The sequence below is a fragment of the Astyanax mexicanus genome, chromosome 11 (assembly GCF_023375975.1).
Source record: "Astyanax mexicanus isolate ESR-SI-001 chromosome 11, AstMex3_surface, whole genome shotgun sequence".
NCBI lineage: Eukaryota > Metazoa > Chordata > Actinopteri > Characiformes > Acestrorhamphidae > Astyanax > Astyanax mexicanus.
This window is the reverse complement of record NC_064418.1, coordinates 26,076,508-26,094,971: the sequence shown is the minus strand read 5'-3', so window position 1 is coordinate 26,094,971 and position 18,464 is coordinate 26,076,508. Positions and strand designations below refer to the sequence as shown.

The following is an 18,464-nucleotide window of genomic DNA, read 5'->3' as shown; positions in this document are numbered from 1 at the left end:
GCTTCTGCCAAAATGCATCAATCAAAATGTTTGCGAAGTTGAACTAGAGACCAGCTTTCACCTGTAAAACTCATAATTACAGATGCATTTTCCAAGTCCACTGAATGTTTAGACATAATGAAGCCATTCAGGCGTTTTTGTTCAAGCATTTTGTTGAGAAATAATTAGATTCCACTGTGAATTGACTGCATGCTTAACCAGGCATTACTGCAGAACTCATGACTGCTGCAGTTTTATTAACTTTCAGAGGTTTGTTTCCCCTCGTCATTCCCTATATCAATCACTGACAAATGTGTTTTTTTTTTTTTACTGCAGGGCTGCTTGGGAATTATCTAGGTAAATTTTCTGGTTCATATATGAGTCTGTGTTAGACACTCTTGTCAACCATCGCCATGTCCCTTTACGTCGTTCCTGATATTTGCCTTTCAAAGATGAGGAGAGATGGGAGTGTAGCGCTCAATTTCAGGAGTAAATTCCATATTGAGAGTAAACAGGGGGAGCAGTGAGCGATGATGACATTTTAAAGGATTCCCCTAATGATGGAGACAGGGAGCAGCCAGGCGCTGTGAAGTGGTCATCAAACGAGCAGCGGGCTGCCTGGCTGCAGTAATGACTTCTTGAGCGGGAGATTTTAGGCTGTGCTAGAGATCAGTGCTGGAGCAGGTCTGACCGGTTAGACACACCTGTGAGGCTGGGGAAGACGCTTGTGGTGTTGCATTATTCATGTTGTTCCCAAAGTGCAGGTTACAATTCGGATTTGGCTTCTCTCTGGAGAGTTGTTAGGGAGTTTAAGGGATTCAGGGTTCTGTTCCTGGCTTGGATGCACGCATGGTTCTAGATTGGGATTCAGAAAAATAGGAATTTTTGGAAAATGCCAAAATGTCTGTCAGTGCTGATACCTATGCTGAATCATTACAGGAAGGAAGCGATTGACTTTCTTTGCTGGAAAAGACCATCACTTGCAGCACATTGCTTGGGAAAGCTAAGATGTAGCTAAAATCAGTTGCTTATCAGATATAGATGGGTGACCATTGGACAGACTTAAATCTGCTTTGCTCAATGAAGGCAGTCTGAGACACTTGGTCTGGGAGGAGGGAGGTAATTTATATCAATAAAGGAAAACTGTAAAACTGTAAAATGGACTTTTGGTGTAGTAAAACCTCCGTTCTCCCACATTGTTCCAAGATCCAGAAATTTTAACAGTTTGTCCAGACACCCTTCAGACTGGGTGACACAGGGCACAATTTCCCCCGAGCTGTACAGGGCTAGGATAGTAATATAGCTGAGCTAATTTAGCAGTCTGGATTTCTGTGTTCTCTATGATGATTTAATGTAATGTAGTACTGTCAGAATGTTGAAGGGCACATTGTGGCCTGCTGAGAAATCTAAATGACAGTCAGAGGAACAGTTTGTCCTTCAGTGTGAGGCACTGGTGTGTGTGTGATGGGCTTTATGTTACATTGTAAATGTCCTTTTAAACTTTTAATCGAATTTATTGATTTAATCCATCTTTCTCTGGTCTCTTCTCTTATTATCTGCTACAATTAAAAACCCACAGAAATTGGTGATTGCGATTTCATTACATTTCATAAAGTTCAGAAGCAGTAGTGGCATTATTTTTACAGTAGTGTCACTTTTGCAAAATGTGTGTACCGCATTTTACTATATAAGGTCCACCGTATTATAAGGCACGCTATCAGTGAACATCTATTTTCTGGTCTTTTTTCATACATAGGGCGCCCCGAATGTAAGGCTCATTTTAAGCAACAATAGACAGGAACAAGGGTGTCGCCATGTTTCCCTTCTAATGGGGAAGCTGGAGGAAGTGCCTAAGTAAATAAAATTTAATTCTTTAAAAAAATAAAACATTTTCAAAGTCAAAAGAGCACTGGGTGTTAATCAACACAGATTTCTCTCCTGAAAACAGTTTATTTGTGTGAGTAAATCTCTTCTGTTTATTTACAGTAAGATTAGATTTCTAATATTTTAGTGCAATTAGCAGCAGAGCTAGCCACGATTAGCAGTGCTTAGCACTAGCCACAGTTAGCAGAACTTAGCGCTAGTAAATGCTGCCCGGCAACACTACACTGAGGAACCCTAAGTGTTCCGGTAAGCCAGGGATCTATCAGCTAGAGGTAGTTTGTTTTAACACTTTAAACATGCAGGCTACAGTCCAATATACTCACTTCTGAATGACAAAAGAGCTAGCGCTGCGGTTAGCGACTAATGCTAATGCTGCTTTATTGAAACTCCTTTATAATGCTGTACTTCAGCGGAGTGGCTTTACTGCTCCTTATAACCTGACTGTTAAAATGTATACATAAGGCATCCCAAATTGTAGGGTGCCCTGACGATTTTTGTGAAAGTTAAAGGATTTTTAGTGCGCCTTTAGTGTTTCAGCTACCGTGAAAAATACGGTAGCTGAAATACTGGATGTGCAAAAATTGCCCTGTGTATATATTTATCCAGCGAGAGATTCTGTAAGAAACCAAAATTGGCCAATTTCTTCTATAACCTTGCTTCAAAGTAGTGCTGGACGATATGGCCAAAATTTATATCACGATATATTCCTTAAATTTCGGTCGATACGATATAATTTCGATATCGATATAAATACTTTGAAGGCCTCAGAAAACTGCTAAGAAGCCCTGCAATCCCTGCAGCACTGCGAATTTAAATTATTATATAACTGTGTATTTGCACTTTTTGTACGGTTGGCATCAGATACCCTCATTATATGCACATCTATCTATCTATCTATCTATCTATCTATCTACCTATCTATCTACCTATCTATCTATCTAGTGGAAATCTGTACCTACTACTGTCTGAAAATTTAATTTAAGCTTTGAAACCTCCTTTCACAAAAACTTTAATACTTTAGAAATAAAAGTAGTCAAAATAAATCAATGCTCAATATTATTTGCATATAGCAAAATAATAACATGACATCCCTGTCAAACATAAGCCTATATAACTATTACCAATAAAAATAACTTTAAATTACAACAGAGGCAGAGCTTCTTAATCTTTGTGAACAAATTTAACAGATTAAAACAAAAGTGTTTCCACTAGGATATAGAATACAATAAGCCTTTATATACGTAAAAGCAACAAGATTTTCCCGTCAAATAAACAAACCTACAGGCTTTATCAACTATGAATAACTTAGTTACAACATAAGCTATAAAAGTGCTTCAGTCAGTATAAGAAAAATATTGTATGTAGTGGAGTTGCTTGAAGTGGTGGAACAGTTTAGATGTATTAACATTACCGCTGCTGGTCGGCTGCACTCTCTGGCACAATTTGCAGCAAAGCGGCAAGGGAGCGGACCCGCGAGACATTTTTGCTGCGTAGCGAAGCGGACCCGAGCCTAGCCATTTTAACCTAGCCTTGCCTAGCCTAGCCTATTTGGCTACGTGCCTGTGTGGGTACGTCATCACGCACTGACGTAGCCCAGCTACGGAGGCTGAATGTGTTGAGCTCTGCGGCGAGCTGACGCCAGTAAAAAACGCCTGTCCGTGATTCTAATGCATATCGATATACCACAAAACTGATATCACCATTATTGAAACATTTCTTATCGCGATAAATACCGATATCTAATTATTGTCCAGGCCTACTTCAAAGTACCCTTTGCCACCAGAGTTAATTATATGCTTAGTATCTCCTACCACTCTGTGCCTTTCTGTGCTTCTTTCTGCCCTTGCTTTTCTTAGTAGGCCTGGCTGACCCTGCTGTATAATTCCCAGAACTACAATCAGCCTTTCTTACCATATAACCCTGCATATTGAGGGGGAAAGGACTCTGAAGGCTTAACCTTCCATCTCTAATCTCTCTTCTAGCACAGCACATGCCCTGTTTCTGATGATGGAACTATGGGATATGTTCAACCAGCTGGCCTGATGTCATTCAAGCCCAGTGATGTAACATCAGCACAAGTCCAGGAAAGAGAACTGGGGCAATTCTGCAGGTGTGGATGGAGATGTAGAGGAGATGTAAAGGATGTAGAGGTTATTATTCAAAACGTCTCAGGATGTAGTAAGTAAGACACGTCTGCTCACGGTAATGTGTTTGATTATAAAAGAGAGCCGTCTTTGTCAGAGCAGTCCAATCCTTCTCATCTCACTATATGTTCAAAGTGGCAAAGTGCTGTTGTCCCACTTTGAGTGTACTGATGAGTTCATATATTCTCATACTGCAGATGGTAAAAGGCTATACCGTAGACAGTGTTTAAGGGCCTTCTATCTGAGGGAGAGTAATCCCTCTGTTTGAGGCCTGTCCTCCTTTGAGAGCATCGCCGTTATCTCCTCTCCCATTCGCTAATAGCAGCTGTGAAAACCTCGGGCTCTCCTTAACGATAAGACCAGATTTCTCCATTTCTCTCTCTTCTCTCTGTGAAAGGCAGAAAATGAGGCTTGATCTAAGCCTAATGATTAGGCTGAGTAATAGAACTGGCCGAGGCAGACTGCGTCTCCTGAGGCAAGTTGGGGTAATCGTCACTAGCTTAAAAAAAAAGGCCATGCAGCACACTCTGAGAGCTACACATTCAACAGACCTGTAGGACATAGTCAGATCCACAAGTATTTGAACAGCGGTAGCATTTTTATCTTTTGGAATGTAATTGTTTTTATAGTCCCTTCATTTCCTCAGTCTCGGACAAATGCGTTTTGACAATTAACTGAAAGATAACTGTCTACTGTTTTTTATGGCCAGGTGTGGCCGGTTCCCTCTTAATTTAACCCTCCTGTCGTGTTCACCTCCTGCCCCTTACTTTAGTGTTCCCGGTCAAATTTGACCGGTCAGTTTTAACGGCTCTTAAATTAGCACAGAAATCATTTTTCACCACCAAATTTTTATAAAAATTTTTTTTAGCTGTGAACAATGTCTCAAAGCAGTGTTTAACCTGAATTTATAGAATTATACATAAGATAACTGCAGTGAAAGTACAAATAGACACTGAAAATTTATTACAAAATGAACATTATAAATAATAAATTGAAAACCAAAGACAAAACTCAACATGAAGGTGTGTGTGTGTGTGTGCATGTGAATTCATGCACATGAGTGGGCCTTGCAAACATAGGCATCACATTTGCAGCACCTCAGGCTTGTTTTGTTGTCTCTATGGGCACAGAGCTTACATGGGTTTTCCCATGTATACCTGCATATTCCAGGCATAGCTGCTCCTGGCATCACTTGGTGCCCAGATCTTTATTCCATATTTCCCTGTTTTTCCCTTTTTGTAGCCTCATTGTTTGAGAGATATACTCCTGCTAAAATCAACAGACCTATGTAGGCTTGGAGGTCTACTAGGTCGATTTCTCTCCAGGTGTCCCCAAACACACGCTTCCCCTCCAGGTTTGTCATCTCCAGTATAATTCCCTCAATGAACTCTGGTAAAAAGAGTTGGAAGCTGGACTTGATGTCATCCACATGAGATACCAACGCATACCGTGTTGGCCCTGGAGTCAGGGACAAAACAGGCACCTGTCTAGGCTGGGTGAAAATATGATGCATTGTATCATCAGGAAGTTGGTTCATATGGGAGGATCGGGACATAAGCACGGAAAAGAGATGTGTACCCACAAAAGACATTATTCAATCTGAATTGTGTGTGAGTGTGTTTGTGAGTGAGTGAGTGAGTGAGTTATTGAGTGAGTGAGTGAGTGAGTGAGTGAGTGAGTGAGTGAGTGAGTGAGTGAGTGAGTGAGTGAGTGAGTGAGTGAGTGAGTGAGTGAGTGAGTGAGTGAGTGACTGAGTGAGTGAGTTGGGGTGGTGTGTATGGGGATGTTTTGTGTCTGATGAATGAATATATTCTGGATACCCATTAATTTCCTATGGCGGTCACTTTTGACCGGGAACACCACAGGTTTAACAAGGTTGAATAAAACACTCAAAATTCAATGAAAGAGGTGATCATCTCTTTCATGTGTTCAAGTGCATGGTGTGGAGGATATCAAAAGGCCTTGAGGCAATCAGATGTAAAACACAATATTTATGAGTGTTTTAAGTTGTAAATCGGTCAGATTTGACCCGAACACGACAGGAGGGTTAATCACAAATTAAGGCTGTAAAAGCATGACTACATGATTTGATTTAAGTTAATTTAGATTGTGTAACTCAGTGATTTGTAAAAAAAAAAAAAAAAAAAAAAAACATGAATAGTGCGTTATCTCTCAAAAGTGAGCCAATCACATCTAGTTCCTCTGCTGGCTGATTACAGTATGATGCGTTTTTAATTTGGTTTTAATTTGTACTTCTCTAAACTCCATTCCTTTTTTCCATCGGCAGTGTCCAATTCCAGCAGTTTGTTTTCCCTGTCCTAATATTGACACACTTTTTATTTCCTCCAGGAATCAGTTTTTTAAAATTTATTGTACTTTATTGTACGAATGTAGGGTTACACCTAGGAACTAAGTGATTGACAACCTGGGCTGAAGCATTCTATCCTTTCTGCTCATGTAGTAGTTGATATGTAGTAAAACTTATATGAATATATGATATTTACAAGAACTTAGAGCGATATAATGTGTATCAAGATACAGGGGTTACAGTTTGTTATATTAGGATATTTTGCAATACTTAAAGCAAGGCATGTATTGTGATTCATTTAATTAAATAAGGCTATAAGGCTCACGTAAAATCCTTTAATTTTTACCAAAAGTCATCAGTGCACCATATAATCCTATACATTTTACCAGTCAGGTTATAAGGAGCAGTGAAGCCACTCCGCTAAATAACAGCGTTATACAGGAGTTTCAGTTTAGTTCTCCAGTGCCGGGGCTGGAGCAGTAATAGCATGCTAACCATGCTAAGTGCTAGCTCTTTCGCTGTTCAGAGGTGTGTATTATTGGCCTGTGGCCTGCTGCTAACCCTGGCTAGCACTGCTGGAGCAGCATTAGCATTAGCCAATAACTGCACAAAGCGGGTTCCTCAGTGTAGCTCTGTCAGGCGGCATTTACTATTAGCCACTGATGCTATTGTCTCTGCACCCAGCCTTAGTCGAAATCTAAGATAACTACAAGTAAATGGAAGCGCTTTACTTGCCCAAATAAACAGTGTAAATTAATCTGTGTAGACTAACATTCAGCTCTCATTTTACTTTAAAAGAAAATGTTGAGTTTTTTTAATGAATACAAGTTTTGTTTATTAGGCTCTTCCCCTAGCAGCGAGACCTGCTTAATTCAAAGAAAACCCCCCATGTCTTACTAGTGTCGTTTAATGCATTTTATAATCTGGTGCGCCTTTTAATGTAAAACAATACAGTATACACACTATCATACTTACAAAATCTGAGTAAAAGGAAAGTTAGCTTTTTATCCTATTAGAACATTGTGATCTACAACATTGATATCTAGTGGGCGGCGGTTAAGCACAACACAAAATTAACTTCTGTCTGACACAGTCTTTACTAGTGCTGGGCGATATGGGAAAAATAAATCACGATATGAAATGTTTTATATCACGATAACGATACATAGCATGATATAACACATTTAAGTATGTTTTCAGTTATTCTTCGAAAAATATGACAAAATAATATTGCATACTTTTTCCAACTTTATTTCAAAGTGTGAAATTAAACATGTCGCAAAACCACATCATGAAGCTCATTATTTGCGAAGATTATTTTATTGTCACTTATATAAGCTGAGTTTACGCAAAGTGACCACGCCAATACATTTCATCGTAGCCTACTTTATATATTTGCATGAATAATTGATTAATTACTGTAGAAACAATATTTATCGTCATATCACACAGCACTAGTTTCTACATATATAAAGTAATGCATAAAATTGGAGACTGTCGTTTAAAAATCGGTACAGTAATTCAAAACAAAATTTCACAATACATTGGCAATTATTTTCTTACACCCCAAATTGTAAAAAGTATGGGTACCTGAATAGCAGTTTTTAAGCATGGACCTGCATTTTTAAATTTGCCAGAAAATAATAGAAAAGACACAAAAACAACTGTTGACATCATGGCAAAACAAAAATCAACATAATATATAGAACAATAATGTGACAGTAAGCACGAGATCTTGCGAGATTAAAACATGACGATATTTCTCGTTAAGCTTTAACCTGTCTCGCGGGGAAAAAAAGTTTAGTGTGGACTTTTCAAGCGGGATCTGGCAACACAGCAGGAGTGCAACTACGTTCTGTTTGTGATGTATGCAAACGTAGTATCAGCACCCCTGAGGTGGAGGGGGTGGAGGAGATACGTTCTATCATTACTAGCCCACCGCGCTCCGCAAAACCAGCAAGCTGATTGGCTGTTTCTCCTGAGAGAAAATATATTTAGGGCTTTCATTTGTGGGCTGCATACCCACTTTTTAAGTTGTATGTCCGGCTGCATTTTGGCTCCAGTGGAAACAATAAACGGTAACAGAGTGACCAACAAGACACAAACCACATGTAAATACTGTAAGTAAATCCTACACGTGACTGTTTCATAGGCAGGTGTACTAATCCCTTAGCTCTGTACTGAATTAAAAAAAAAAGTTCTGTCTGTTTGCACTTCAAGCATAGTCTTAATATGACTGGTTACGGTTATGCATAGTTAAATTACAAGAGAATTAAGAGAAAAAAACACAAACCATAGGCTTAATATGACTGGTTGATTTTTGCACTTATTGTTTGCACCATATAAGACCTAGAAATCAATTATAAAATCAATGTGTGAGGGAAACCAGTCTGTTAAGTTTGCGTTATATGATTTTGTCAAATAAAACTCTAGTTTTCAAGCCATTTTTCGTTTTTGACGTTGTCTTTAAAATTTTATTTTTAAATCTCGTCTCGTCTCGTTCTCGTGAACCCAGTATGGTGTCTCGTCTCGTGATATTAATGTCTCGTCACACCCCTAGTATTGGAACGGTTCTGGGACTGTTGTGAAATAAGTTAGTCTGGAAGCCTGTATTGCCCACTTCATTCACAAATTGCTTGCTTTGTTTCCCAAACCGCAGCACAATTTGTACTGTCCAAATATTTCTGTATTTGACTTTATATGTCCCTGAGACTTGAAGCACTTATATAACACTTAAAAGTAATCCCCCCCCCCACCACCCCCAGCTCTTTTTTTAAAAAAGATACATTTGTCAGTAGATAAACATCATGATCTTTTCATGTTCTTTTTTGGTTCCGTAGGCAGAATAGTGTTCTGCCTGGGAAAATTGGTTAATCAGCTACAGGCAATGCTGCGTCTGCTCACGTATGTGCTGGCTTGTGTTTTGATGTTAACATAAATGTTTTATGCTTGCGTGAATCTTCTCAAGGCTGATTAGCGAAGCGGATGCAGAATTTGCCGCAGGATATCTTTCCCAAAGAAGTGAGGGACAACTAATGAAATGGAAGCGCGATTGCTCCGGGTTGAGCTAAAGAGGGTTGTTGCAGCTCCAGCTTGATTTGAGTGGGCCTCACTACGTCTCTGCCAAGCTAATTGTTTCAGACAGATGTTGACATGCTCCTAATTGTGTGTTTGACATTATGAGCCTTGCATGAAATTAGTGTGACGCTACAGTAGCTCTGCATACAGTGTGCAGGAAAAGCAAAGCGAGCAAGAAAAGAATGGGAGTGCTGGACTGGACAGATCTGGAGGTGAATCCATTACTGTGGTATGTTAGTGTGCATGTTGGACCTGGACACTTCAGTGTAATGCTGGTTAATAGTACTGTTTACTGTCCTCTGTTGAAATGCTTTGGCCTTTCCTGGTCCTTACCAGAGCCATTAGAGAGTCCACATTCATCTAATGCATTCTTACAGCATTACTGACTGCTGTTTATGATCCAGCTATTTAACCTTAGCATCCCCGCTGTCCAGAGCACACATTAGCAGTGTGTGTGCGGGAGCTGCCGTTAGAGCATATCAAATATGGCCACTTAGTGTAGAATTCTGTAGTTCTGTAGTTCACTGGATCACTGACAGCACCATTACCATTAGTACCATTGCCTTTATGTTAAAACAGGAGAAGTGCTCAGCTGATTTTCTGTCATTACAGCAACAACCAGAGTGAATAACACTGATACTTTTAAAAAGAAATGCCACCAAATGATTAGAATTTTCTTGTATTTAAAGCAATGAGAGATGTTAACACATTTTTGAGAGTGGTTAAAATTACAGACTACAGGCCGATAATATTCACCTCTGAACAGCCAAATGGCTACCGCTTAGCGGGTAATGCTAATACTGCTGGAGAACCAAAATAAAACTCCTGTGTAACGCTGTACTACTTGCTTTTTACAACGTGACTGGTAAAATTCATACATAAGGTGCACTGACAATTTCAGGAAAATTGAAGTATTTTAAGTAGGGGTGCAGGAAAAAATGTATTAGAGCCCGAATCACGTTTCTAACATTTGAACGATTCAGAATCGATTCTCATTTTCAAAAAATCTTTTTTTTTTTTTTTTTGCAGGTGCAGCTACTGTCGCACGGAGCTACTTAACTGTACCGTGGAGCTACTTAACTGTACCGCAGAGTTTTTTTTTTACCGTACCGTGGAGCTCAGCTACTATCGCGTGGAGCTTTTTAACTGTACTGCAGAGCTACTTAACTGTCATGTGGAGCTACTTAACTGTACCGCGGAGCTACTTAACTGTACCGCAGAGCTACTTTACTGTACCGCAAAGCTACTTAACTGTACCGCAGAGTTTTTTTTTACCGTACCGTGGAGCTCAGCTACTAGCTTTTTAACTGTACTGCAGAGCTACTTAACTGTCATGTGGAGCTACTTAACTGTACCGCGGAGCTACTTAACTGTACCGCAGAGCTACTTTACTGTACCGCAGAGCTACTTAACTGTACCGCAGAGTTTTTTTTTACCGTACCGCGGAGCTCAGCTACTATCGCGCAGAGCTTTTACTGTCTCGCGGCGCACTTTAACTGTTAAAGAGCTCCGCAAGACAGTAGCTGAGTTCTGCGAGACAGTTTAAAAGCTCCGCGAGACAGTTTAAAAGCTCCGCGTGATAGTAGGTGAGTGCTGCAAGACAGCAGCAACAGGACAGGGAAAGTTTTTGCTCTTACTGCGTCTCCCTATTAGGCTACAGAGAGGCGTGTAGTGTCGTGTTACGGTGTTTGTTGTTGCGCCGCTAAAGTATGGAAGACGAAGAAAAAAAAATCCAACCAATTTGAAAGAATCTGAAAAAAATCTAATCATGACCCCAAGAATCGATTCTGAATCGAATTGTGTGATTTCCAAAGATTCACAGCACAAATTTTAAGTGCGCCTAATAGTAAGAAAAATACAGTCTCTTTTTTTTTTTAGATCAGATGAATCTGGTGAATTAGAACGAAATCTTTTGCGCGTTTTCTTATCTCACCAGCTGTCTTCAATTCTAATTGTAAATTCTTTGGTTTAACAGAGGGCTGCACAGTGTATTGCAGAATATGCAGTGTTTTGTACAATGTCATACATTTTTCTAAACTATTTTGATGCTTAATACAAAGAAGAATTCACATCTCTCTCATTTTCCATGACAATCCTTACCCGATTATTGGTTATATCTACCTTATACCATCATTTATTTCACTCCATTCATTGATGCACAGATTGCATTATTAATATCATAACATGTATAAAATTTATTTAATTAGAAATGACATTGGTTTTCATAGTATGAAGCCTGGTGGCTACAAGAGGAATACATGCATGCTTGTAGTCGTGTAAAGAAGCCATTAGCAGTTAAACAGGTGACTATTCTTACTGTTCCTCTACACACAGCTCTAAAATAGTTCAGTTCCTGATAATATGGTTATGAAATAGTTTTACCAGATTCCTTCATCCTATTAACAGCTAATTCCCAGAGCAGCAGTCACGCTCTTATTCCACTACAAAACACTAGCATTGGACCTCAGAGTGATGCAATGTACAATGTGACAGAATTAGAAACAGGATGTCTGCAGATACCTGAGCCAAACATTCTGCTTGAGCAGCTCATGCTGTTCTTGTTGTACCAAGATATTGATTAGTAAATTGTAAATTAAACAAGATTGCTTGAGGAGGTTTTAAATGCTTAAAGATCGATTTGGAAGTAGTTCTGCTCTTTTGTAACCAAATAGGTTTTCAGTTCTGTTCTGTTCTGTTCTGTATTTTTTTGTGTTTACTTTTTTCCTTGAAATGCTGTTAGCTTTGAGTAAAGCACTTTATTAAAAACTGAACTTAATCTTGCACTGAATGCTTGATTCTCTGGCTGTTTAAAGCAATCTAACACTGTGGGATAAGGATCAGGTAACCTGATAAATAAAAACTATTATAATTTAAACACAGTACTGTAATTATCCATATTGCAAATTAAATGTCCAGTTGTTTCTATTGTACAGTACAAAGAAAATATGCAACAGCCAGTCAGCCAGTAACTGAACGTTTCTGATTTTCAGATGTGCAATGCCACATTAGGCAAATTGTGTTAAAAAAATGCTACTTTTAACATATTTACAAAAACAGATTATGTCTGACCAATATTGTGTATTTTACTCATAGTGCATTATTACTGTTATGGCATGTTGTATGTTAAATATTGCCGAATATAAAAACTACTGCACTTTGAAAAAAGAAAAAAAAAAAATTATAAATTAGTGGTGGCTCAAAGCAAAAATTACACTTTCTGACAAGAATTGTCCCATTTTTATTTATTATTTTCCTCCAGAATTTTTTTTTTATCCTTATTCAGCTATATTATAAGAAGGCAGACTAACCCTTAAGTATGAAGTTTTTGACATTGTTTGCTGGAACTGACTAAAGGACCTTTTTGTTCCTTGCATAAATCATCTGAGGTGTAGTCAATGAAGGCAGTTTGAGACACTTGTTCTTGGGCTCTACCAAATGAATTGTTTTTGCACATTTGACAGCATGGCAGACAATTTTGGCTTCATTTCTGTAGGAAAGATAGGTGGCAAAAGAAATAAAACCAAAAATGTCTTTCATGCAACCAGACACACTGACTATACTATACTAGCATTACTACTGACTATACTAGCATTAAGCCCTGACTCATCCCAGTCATTTCAATGGAGAGAGTCGCCGCATGCTGCGGTGCATGCTAGGTTGCGTTGCGTTGAACATAGCCCCTCCCTCCGGTAAAAAAAAGTTTAACCACCATGCTGCGTTCAGCCAATCAGTGAACAGCAGGCTGTGACTTCACACATACAAGCCACACACACACACGCAATAGACGCATTTTAACCACAGAAGAGAAGCTGAAAATTGCACAATATGGATTTGTAAAACCATAGATTACAGTGAGGTTTACTAAAAATTGAAAATATTAAACTTATTATTAACTACATCTGTTGCTTCATTTGAATTTAAAAAAGTCACGGACACACCCACACACCTCAGCGACATGCCTTAAAGAAGAGTGCTAGTGAACAGTTACTGTATCTCATTTTCTAAACCCCAGAACAAGTGTCTCAGACTGTCTTCATTGAGGTTTACAGTGATTGGGTTGGACTTTCGTGAAACTATATGTTGTTAGGCTGTATCTTCATTGAGTTTGTCCTCACACAGTCTGTGTGTATTGTGGCCTGTGTTAGCCGCTAGCCTGAGGCAGAGGGTGAACCGCTCTGAGATAAGTGATGTCACCTCAGCCTATCTCTGTTCGTGCCACTGTATCCACCTGACCTCTTTTCCTTACTCTCTGTCTCTCCTCTTTTCTCGTCTTCTTTGTCTGTTGTTCTGTCTGTTTCTCTGTGAGCGTGATACACTTGAACACTCCCATCCCCTCCCACTGAGACAACAATTGTGTTTACAGTGCACGTTTGTTTGTGGGATTGTGTGCATGTATGATCGGCTCGCGTTACTTGTAGGGTCGATTGGCATTATGAGATCCGTCTTTGTGGTGGAGAACCCCTGAGGAAACTCCCACATTTGCTTTGTATGTTCCTCAGTGTGAAGCAGCGCCTGTGATGAGTTTCCCTCCTGTCGGCTCGGCTCCAGCTGGGGTGGTTTGTTTGTGAAGCTTGAAGAAGGTTCTTTTCCAATTGATTGTCCATAATGTTGGGCTGTAGTTCATTATGTCTGTTGAGATAACACACTTCCTGGCTGGTTTGTGATGGGGGGAGTTCACTTCCTCTTCCTCTTCCCATGTGAAGGGCTTCACCAGTCTGTGCTGTTACTGTGTTGCATTTCAATACAGAGGTTGAAGCAAAAAAAAAAAAAAAAAAAGAACCTTCACAAGTCTGATTTCATACTTACAGTATGAAGTCGGAAGAGCCTCACCAACCTAGAGTTGAGAATCCAAGATGGCTTCTATTTATTTGTGTCTCGTTACATCATGCCTAGGTCTACACACAGTCTGGGCTGTTTCAAGGCATTTAGGGACCCAAAGCAAAATGCACTGCATCCACACCATATTCATATTTTGCCGGCTGCAGGAATGACTGACATGGTTGGCTTGGGATTCTGATATCAGTGCTGTTGTACTTTCCTGCATTTACTGTCACAGAATTGAAGGATTGCTCACACAGTTTGTCAGTGCATTTAATTCATAACCAGTCGTTGTCTTGGGGCCCCAGGCTGGCTTGGGCCCTGAGCAATTGATTTGTTTGCTTGCTCTGTTGCAATGGGCCTGCACACAGTACTGTCCAATATATATTTTTTTTTATAATTTTATTTCTAATTTTTCCCATTTTCTCCCCTATTTACACGGCCAATTACCCAACCCACTTATTAGGACTCCCCCTATCACTAGTAAGGCCCCAACACACCAGGAGGGTGAAGACATACATGTGAAGTCAGCCACCGCTTTTTTTCGAGCTGCTGCAGCCAGCAGCCAGTGCACTGAGCAGCCAGTGCGCTTGGAGGAAAGCGCAGTGACTCGGTCCGATACATCAGCTCACAGACGCCCTGGGCTGTGGAAATCACCCTAGGAGTGATGTGGGGAGAGAGCGCAATCTACCCACCCGGAGGGAGCAGGGCCAATTTTGCTCCCTCTGAGCGCCGGCAGCTTGATGGCAAAGCTGCATGAGCGGGGGTTCAAACCTGCGACCTTCCGCTCATAGTGGCAGCGCTTTAGACCGCTGCACCACTCGGCGCCCCTTACTGTCCAAATTCTATCTATGTTTTCTGTTTGGATTAGCAAAATACTATATAATGCATTATGAACTGGGACAATGCTAATGATGCTAAACAGACACATATAACATACTAAAGAGCCAGACTTGAGTACAGCTGCAAAGTACAAGTGCTTTTTCAAAAAGTGACTTGAGAAGAAGTTTAAGTTTCTTTAAGCTCCACACTCAAGTGATAGTACTAAAGTATTGCAAGTAGTTTATTCTAGAACGTATTACTCAAGATCTGGTTGATTTTTTGTTTCACTCAATAAGAAGGAGCTTCATCAAACCTGGTGACAGTGATTTGTAACATTTTTTTAATTGTAGTGGCTAGCGAGTAACAATGCATCACATAAAAAAAATATTGGAGTAAATGAATTAAATACATCAATATGAAATATGTAGTGATGTAAAAGTAGGAGAAAAAAAAACAATACTCCATTAGATACAGATACAGCATTTTACTACTTAAGTACAGCAGTGAAGTAGTTCTAAACCATTACTATGCATCTCTAATGCTATGCTAGGACATATTTTGTCTGGAAATTTAGTAAAACTAGTTGAAAATCTTAGGCTGAGCGTTTTTTGGAAGTATTTTTAAAATGGTGATAAAATTATCGGGATGTTTAACAGAAACACAGTTAACTCGGTTGTGACTCAGCTTTTTTCCCAGCTCTGACATCCAACTTCTGAGGTAAATGGAATGCAGCATATCTCTCTGTTCTAGGACTGTGTAATTTAGGCTGAAGGGAATGTTATTAAACACTCCTGTAGTACTTAAAGGCTGCTATCTCTGAAAGTGAAACCATTTGCCTTAGTGCTGCTTGGCATACTGATGGTAGGGGTAGGTGGTATGGACCTAAAATGATGCCTCTATATTTCACTATAGTATTTTTGCAATAACTATATATTAATGGTGGTATGACAAAACATTAAATATAACATTACATAAATTGTGTGTGAAAACATTTATACAATCAGTAAAAACAAAACAATATATAAACATTGTTTTTTTTTAAAGTGTAATAAAATAAAAGTAATGTATGACAACGATCTACAACAAAACTAAAGTCCACTAAAGCATATTTAGTGCATGTATATAAACTGCAAAATAAAATATAAAATATACTGCTTTCAAAAATATTATATTACAATATATTTATTGCGTCAGAATTGTTGGCAATTATTATTATTGCGTACTATACGATATGGCACACCCCTAACTGATAAGCAAAATAGGATTTGAAGATAAATAGGAAATATTAATTCTAATAGTATGTTCTTGCCTGAATATCTCAACCAATGTCTGAAGTGAAGTTCAGGTGTTTTGTTAAATATATATGAATATAATTTTTTTGGTTTCATACTGCAGTTTAGTGAGCAGAGTAAAGAACTATGTCATCGCCTACGTGTGCTCCATCTCTTTCCAAATACCTGACATTGATTGATTTGTAGTTGCCCTGTGTTGGGTGACAATATACCCACAACACTTTTATTGATAACCCGGTGTTCTAACCACTAAACCACCTCTTCCCCAGTAATGGCTAATCTACAGATTTAATCTACAGTTACTTGTTTTTTTGTTTGTTTTTTTTATTCTGCTTTTCTCTCTACTCAGCTGCACCCAACCTGTCACTAGCAATGCCCCAGCATCAGGAGGGTGAGGACTAGCACATGCCTCCTCTGATACTTGATGTCAATCAGCTGCAGCAAATACAGGAGATGTAGCATTACCCGTGCTCTCGGATGAATGTGCAGCGACATGGTTCTTATGCATCAGCTCACGGATGCCTTTTGCTGAGTGACATCACTCAGCAGAAGTGATGTGGGGAGAGAGTGTGATCTACCCACCCAGAGAGAGCAAGACCAATTGTGGTCTCTCGGGGCTCTGACAGCCATTGGCAAGCTGCCCCCCCTGTTTTCTTCTTCTATAGTTTATGTACAACAATTTCCTGCCTCAGTTCATGTAGTTGATTGATTTGAAAGTCTGAGCCACCAAAAAAGCTGCCAAACCTGACTGATAACCACTACTTTTGGCTGGATAAAATGTTGGTGCTTTGTTCCAGACCATTGTTCACAGCACCTTTCACACGTCTTCCCACCTGGATGCTAGCACTCAATAGAGAATTATAGCATTGTTTCCTCTAATGCCTCCATGTCTCTGCTGTGATTTTGTGTTTGTAGGGAAGAGGAGGAGAGCCTACGGGATAAGATCCGGGCAGATCACGAGCGGGCGCTGCAGGAGGCGAAGGAGAAGCTCCGCAAGTCCAAAGAAGAGCTGAGGGCGGAGATCCAGACAGAAAAGACCAAGGTGGTGGAGGACCTGAAAAAGAAAGAAGGGCCCAAGCCTCTGCCTCCAGTGCCCATGCCCAAAGTAGTGGGGATCAATGATGGAGACCCTGGAGACCCTGATGTCAAAGAGAAACGGGACAAGATCAGAGAGGTAGGAGCTGTGTGTATGTGTGTGTGTGTGTGTGTGTGTGTGTAGAGTATATGGATATAAATATTGGGATTTTGGGATTGCATTTACGAATAGAAGTGTTGGTGAGGGCTGGATGTCGGGTGATGATCATCCCAACGTTTAAGATGGAGTACCATCATTCCAGAGAGCACAGTTCCACTGCTTCACAGCTCAATGCTTTAGGGGCTTTAGGCCTTCAGGACCCTCTAGCCTATGCCTGCTATCAGGCAGTGTGCCAATAGAATAGTTTATTTTTTGTATCTTTTTTTACAGAGTTCTAATGATTATTCTGTTCTTCTCTATTGGTACTACTTACATGCTAACAGAAAGATCTAGTTTTTGTGATTGTGAGGCGGATTGTGATGTATTTCACAGCTGTATTTCACAGCTGAAGAGTGCTCATGCTTTTTTTTGTGGGGGAGTGAGTGTATTGAGAATGAGACATTGCTCTCTTACAGTGTTTGTGTGTGTGTGTTTGTATGTGTATGTTCGTGTATAAGAACGGTGAGTGAGTATAATTATTTTCTCTCTGTAGATTGTGTTTCGGCTATGCTCGGTTAAGAGCAAACCTGAAATTGTTTTCCTGCTCATTCTCAGTTAATTACTTCTCATCATTTCCTCTTAAATGGTACTTGGACTTGAACAGTTACAGCCCATTTAATCTGCGCCTGGCTTTGACTCAAATGCAGAATATCTGCAGATATAATTATCAGGCTTTGAAAATGGGGTTCTGCTTTAGATGAGAATAACGCTGGATGAGTTATGGCCAGTGGCTGATTCACTGCTTGCTGGGAAATAAAACGGACGGTTATGGATCTCCTCTGTTTCTGATGCTCTGGAGTCTTTGAGAAAATAAAAGAAGTTGCAAACTGGCTTAAAAATGCAGCTTGTGAAATCAGACGGGCAGGAAGAAGTGGGTTGAGAGCAATGACTAAAGAAAGGATAGA

General features: G+C 39.7%; 1 protein-coding gene across 1 annotated transcript in view; it reads left to right on the top strand.

Annotated features, from left to right (window-relative positions):
* Positions 1-18,464, top strand: part of man1a2 (mannosidase, alpha, class 1A, member 2) — a 169,756-nt gene that overhangs the window by 28,446 nt on the left and 122,846 nt on the right. The window contains exon 3 of the mRNA XM_049485404.1: positions 17,241-17,499. Within this exon, the coding sequence (XP_049341361.1) occupies positions 17,241-17,499 (259 nt within the window). The remainder of the gene's footprint in view (positions 1-17,240; positions 17,500-18,464) is intronic.